At 27.9% G+C, this 6,000-nt stretch overlaps 1 protein-coding gene across 1 annotated transcript; it reads right to left on the bottom strand.

Annotated features, from left to right (window-relative positions):
• Nucleotides 1–880: 880 nt before the first annotated feature.
• LOC130936081 (aldehyde oxidase GLOX1-like) lies at nt 881–3,556 on the bottom strand. Its single transcript, XM_057866062.1, has 2 exons — nt 3,079–3,556; nt 881–2,167 (listed from the first exon to the last, which is right to left on the bottom strand). Exons 1-2 carry the CDS (start codon nt 3,546–3,548, stop codon nt 991–993), a joined length of 1,647 nt encoding a protein of 548 aa, XP_057722045.1. The 5' UTR covers nt 3,549–3,556; the 3' UTR covers nt 881–990.
• Nucleotides 3,557–6,000: the final 2,444 nt, after the last annotated feature.

Below are 6,000 nucleotides of genomic sequence, written 5' to 3'. Positions count from 1 at the left end.
AGCAAATCTTCTTGTTTCTACGCTGTATTGTCATATGGAATATCAGAGTGCACAGAACATTATTAAGCTCATTGAAAAGTTTTGAAGTATATCAATACACCGGTATTTCAATGAGTTTTAACTATTGATTTTAATTATATATTTTAAATATTTTTTATAATTAAAATCAACCGTTAAAAATTATTTAAATACCAATGTGTGGATATAATCGAAAGTTTTCCAATCTCATTTATAGAATTCCTTTCTCAATTCATCCCCTCAGTTTGTCACTTCAAAGTTGCAAAAAAAAAAAATTATAAATAAAGGTAGGTGAGTAGGTGACATATCTTAATGACTGAAAGTTAAAAAACTTAGGTTAATTTCAAAATGATTCAGCATCAAGATCAAAATCAATATATATGACTATGCCATATGAGTGAAAAATCTTGGCATCTCTATATATATCATGGCAACAAGTAATCTAAAAAGGAAAAAGAGAATAATATAGTGTACGACAAAATATATACAAAAGAAATACTTGTAAACATCAATTACATCTTACTAAAATTAGTCAGAATTTGTCTCCATTTTATTTTTAACAGATGATTTAAGTTTGGGAAACATTTCATCTTATTTGTCCATTTTATTCATATTTGGCTGCTCTTTTTTTTCCAGCTGGAATAATTTTTTACATCTATAACTGAATTTGGCAAAGTAATATATATACGTTTAAATTTTCTGTCAAAATCAGTAAATCACATATAAAGAAACTCCAAATATAATTGTTTAACAACAAAATTGATTCTATAGTAGAAAAGCTTATTGTCCTTGTGTATGTTATCAAATTAACATTTTCATACATCAAAGTTAACTATTTAATTTGCAATAGTGGGCAATTATAATAATATAATTGAGTTGAATGGTGGATATTACATATGGAAAAAAAATTGTATTCCTAAAAGATGAAAAGAATATAAATATTTCTTTAACCATTTATGACAAATGAAATAATCAAAGTATTTGGACCCAAATACCCTCACTAGGAATTTGTTGGTGTACCACAAATATTATGTAGAAGCCGGGTGGTGCAAGAATTGGTGACTTTGGTGTGGTAACCTCAATTTCATAAGTTGATGCCCCAAAAACCTTAGTAACATTAATTTTCTCCAACACCAATAATCTTTGATTCATGGAGAACGAGTGTGTGTTAAAAGGTGGCGCCAACATTGTCACATACACCAAATCTTGAGCCAACATTGCTTCCACTTGAAATTGCACCCTCAACATTTGACCATAAATCAATTGGTCTTGAAATTGTGACATAATTCTAGGTCGTAAATGATCGAAAGCGGGTTCCAAATAAGAAGGAGAAAATGCTTCGACGCTCAAGTCAGTAGAAAACAACACGTTGGTGAAATTGTAATACTTATTAGGGTTGCTTCCCGCCACTATAACCCTACCATCACGAACCAAAATTGCTGTTGAATGGTACATACGTGGAATAGTAGTTGGATTTTGGACTTCAAATCTTGACCCAATTGGATTATCCGTTTTGTAGAGAAATGGGTTCAAAATCGGATCGCGGGCATATCCCCAACCGGCAGTGCCCGAACCGGCTCCGTTTATAATCAAAACGTTGCCATTTGGAAGCATAATCATGTCACTCATGACCCTACCCTTAGGCATTGTCTCCATGACCCATTTTGGATTCGGGTCGGTAATTTTAATCCGACCACAGGTATTCAAAGCTCCGAAAAACCGACCCGCTCTAGCATACTTAAAAGAATTTTCTGGGGCTCCACCACAAACCAAAACCTCAGCTTCCACATATGAATTGTTACCTTGTAACATTTTCAATGGTAACATAACTGCTGAACCTGTGCTAGGGTAACACCTTGGATCCCCATTTGGAATATCTGGATAAGTTTTGACAACAACATTCTTAGCATAATTGAAGAGTATGGATTTATTATTGGCAAAGATAAAAAGATTGCCATCAACATTGAGAAATACGAAAGGGTATAAATTGTTCTCTGCTCCAATGTCATTTGTTTGAACAAGGAATGGTAAACTATGAATGTGTTGTGTTGCTAATAAATCATTGTTTGGGTAAAATTCATAGTTGAATTGTCGCCGGCCACCAATCACAATTTGTCCACCGTCCGGTAGCTTTTGGTTGGTGGCATACCTGTAATATGTAACATCATTTTTTTTTTGTTATTTTATTAAGACAAAAATTATGGAGAAAAAAAATATATTGCCGAATTATATATCCGCCCAAAAGTAATAGTGACAAAGATACAAATTAAATATGTCTTGATCTGATCTTTGATCATAGTTATATATTTTTATTACAAAATATTTACCATAAATCTGAAAATAAATTAAAAGATGTTGATAGGTCAAGATTTTTAATAAAAAAACAAAGAATTTGTTAACGTTGACTCAAATATATAAAAAATGTAACAAAAACATATTGATCAATTTATAATTAAACCCATAATATCAAACTTATATGGTATATGAACCTCGTCTTATTTGAAGTAGACTATGGGTGACTGGGTGTAATTATTTATGTGCTCGAAATTCAGAAATATATATTTAAGTTTTTTTTTAAATGTAATGAAAAGTAATGTTTATTATGCAGATAAATGTGAGACATTTAGAAATGAGAACAAATAGTCTATGTATAGTAGTAAATGTTTGAGCCAAAAAAATTGTATGCAAATCCAATTACTTTTTTTAATATATTTTCAATTTTGAGAATTTAATTTTGATTAATATTAATAATGTAAAGAATTTTACAAATATAAAGAATTTTTTTACAATTTTAAGGTGTAAATTTTTAAATAAATTAAATTATTATTTTGATTTATTAAAATTTACCAAGACTAAAAATGAAACTATATATGATGCATGTAGTCCAATTGAGTTTAATCTAAAAATGAGTCTAGAAGTATGATTAATTAATGGCGAAAGCTCAGTTAATTTTAAGTGAAATTAATAGTTAAAAATTATATTAACTTCGTTTAGCTGCACTCAAATTTTGATCTTAATTAATACTATATAATGAGGGTGAAAACATAACAAAGATATTACCAGCGGCGGACGGAGAGTTGGCCGGGAAATTCTATCCAGTCGCAAGTAGCATTTGGCGAACACGGCGAGAAGGTGCGAACGGCGCGGTCGCCGTCGTTGAATCCTCCGGTCTGAACAAGAGTTCCGTTGGGCGAAACCGAACCGGAAGAGCACCAGACATCAGTCTGAACAAAGAGTGGCCTGAAGGTGTTGGAAACGACGTCGTATTCGACGGAGTGAGCAGTGCAGTCTATGGTGACAACCATCTCCCTCTGGTTATGGCGGCAACGGTTGTTCGGTAAAGAGAGGTTTGAGAGGCCGAAATCGGTGCGGTCGTATATCACAATGCGGTCGTTTTGGAGAAGCTGCATGTGCATCCCCACTATGCCTATGCTCTTTTGAAGGAGCTGCCATTCTCCGCCGCCGGACAAGGCGGTGGCTCCTCCCACCAAAACAAGCAGAATCACAACTGATATACTGCCTGTGCCCATTGATTCTTCTTTTGTGGAGTACACTATCTCTTTCTTCTCTCTTTATACTATATATACACTCTTTTTTTTTTTTTTCACTTTTATTTAGTATAAAGTAATTTTATATAATATTTATTTATGTATTACTATCTCAAAAAAATAATTATATTTTTTATTAATCGTATGAATGATTGTTCAAAATAATTAATAAATATATGAATAGATAATAACTGTGTGTTAGTGTATAAAAAAGTTTTATACTAAAATGGAAAATATAAAAAAAAAGTATATAAAAAAACTAGTACAAATATTATTTTGTATTATATATGTTTTTTGGTTTTTTTTTCAGTTTAGTTATTCATGCTAAAGACTAATTTATTTGTAAGTCTAAATTTTATTTAAGAATTTATTATTAGTTAATGAATTAATATATATATAAAATAAAATTTAAATTTTTAATATTTATTTATTTAAATTAATGAATTAACTACTAAATAGATTCAAAGTATTTTTTCGTTATATATAATTAAGTATCTTTTAAATATTATTTTTTATTCAATTTTTAAAAATATGAACAAATAAAAAATAAAACAATTGATACATAAAAGTGGATATTCAAATTAATTAAATATTAATAAATTCTTAAAAAGACTTATTAAAAACTAAATTTTAAAAGACAAATAATATTTTTCATATATAATTAGTTAGTTACACAGATTTGTTTAATCATCAGGTTGGATATGTTTTTAAATTAAAACTTAGAAATAGTGGTAATGACAATGATAGAAGGATATGTATGCATTCTGAAAAACTCGCCCGTGAATTTTGCAGACAATATTCCATCGATCTATTATCTACCCTTTGTTTATTAGGCTAATTTTTTTGTTATATATATATATATTATGGTGCTGTTTGAAATCCAGGTCCACTGTTTCGGTGGAATTAATGATGGTAGTAAAATGTGGCTAATTTTTTTACGTTGTATTATTAAATGTTTATTATACGTATATTATATGATTTTAGTGTAATACATTAATATGAAAAGAAGTTATTATAAGAAAAATCATCACTAATAATTTTAAGTGTTCGCAAAATTGATCTAAAATCGAGACTAACTATTTAAAAGAGGATAAATTTTGAGAATCTCTGTTAAAGATAAATCGATACTACTGATTTCATGGTAAAGAATTCCAAATAATAATAATAATAATAATACCTTCACCCCAAAAGTGTTTATAAATCTCTATAAAAAAAATAATGTTTATAAATGTGAAATAATTATATGCTAATCCTGATAATCTATTAAATTAATTAATTTTTAATTTTAAAATTTTTTTGTTATTTATGAATCATATTATTTTTTAATTCGATAAATTAAAGATTAATTTATTATAAATTTAAATTTTATTTAAAAATTTATCGTTAATTAATAAATTGTTATAAGTATAAAATATAATTTAAATTTTAATATTCATTTATACAAATTATACGAATTATACGAACGAGTGAAATGATCACTCGATAAAGTTGATTTTTTAATCTAAGTTAGATGAACTGAATTCTAACATATTGTTAAATCGTATCCGATATAATGCAATGCATAGTGCAAAAGGAAGAAATATTTGTGAGGCTTTTAATATTAATCATACCCCGCAAGGACATGAAAGGATCTAAGACACTTAATATAATATAGATTTTTTATGAATGTCTCAATCTGATGCACCTAATAGAAACAATAGTACTGTGGGCCTAATGAACATGTGCAGCAATTAAAAATGAATTAATGTGTTTTATGTTGGGAGCATAGACACTCTTTCTCTTTCTCTCTCTCTCTCTCTCTCTCTCTCGTCCTCTTGCGGAAAAACACACACACAAGTCTCTTCATCAATCATGCATACATTCATGCTTCAACTAATGTAAAGAAACCAAACAGTACCATAATAAATTACAATGATAATACGAATTAAAATGCTACTTTACCAACAATAAAGTTTTTAATTTTCAACCACAACAAATTAATATATAATTTTTTTTGTTAAATAATAACTAAGGTAAACTATTAAAATAGTATTCAAAAGTTTGTTTCGTTCATAAAAAAATTCTGAAAAATTCTAACGACAAATAAGTTTCAAAAAATTTAAAAACGTAATAAAAAAATTAGAAATTAGATTTTGATGTAAATTTTTTCAATCATTAATAAAAAAATAAGATCTTTTTATTTTTAAAATTTGATAATTTTTAATAAATTTTAGAGATTAAATTTTGTTTCGAATTTTTCTATGCATCTTCTAAATATTTATTCAGATGTTGCTACAAAAATTCAAATTAAATGAATAAGTCATTTATTAAATACAAATTTTTTTTATCATTTACAAAAAATATAATAATTATTGGTTATTTTTGTAGTATTTTTAAATTATTGAGGAGCTGTTTTGTCAATAGTATTTTTCAGAGATTTTTTTGTCAGCGACTA

This window comes from Arachis stenosperma, chromosome 6, assembly GCF_014773155.1.
Source record: "Arachis stenosperma cultivar V10309 chromosome 6, arast.V10309.gnm1.PFL2, whole genome shotgun sequence".
NCBI classification, from domain to species: Eukaryota; Viridiplantae; Streptophyta; class Magnoliopsida; order Fabales; family Fabaceae; genus Arachis; species Arachis stenosperma.
This window is presented reverse-complemented; position numbering and strand designations above follow the sequence as displayed.

Bases quoted from the DNA above. Each gene is read 5' to 3' on its own strand.
- LOC130936081 (XM_057866062.1), bottom strand. From the start codon at position 3,548: ATGGGCACAGGCAGTATATCAGTTGTGATTCTGCTTGTTTTGGTGGGA. The intron at 2,168-3,078 runs GTAATATCTTTG...TACATATTACAG, and splicing joins CAACTCTCCGTCCGCCGCTG to GTATGCCACCAACCAAAAGC.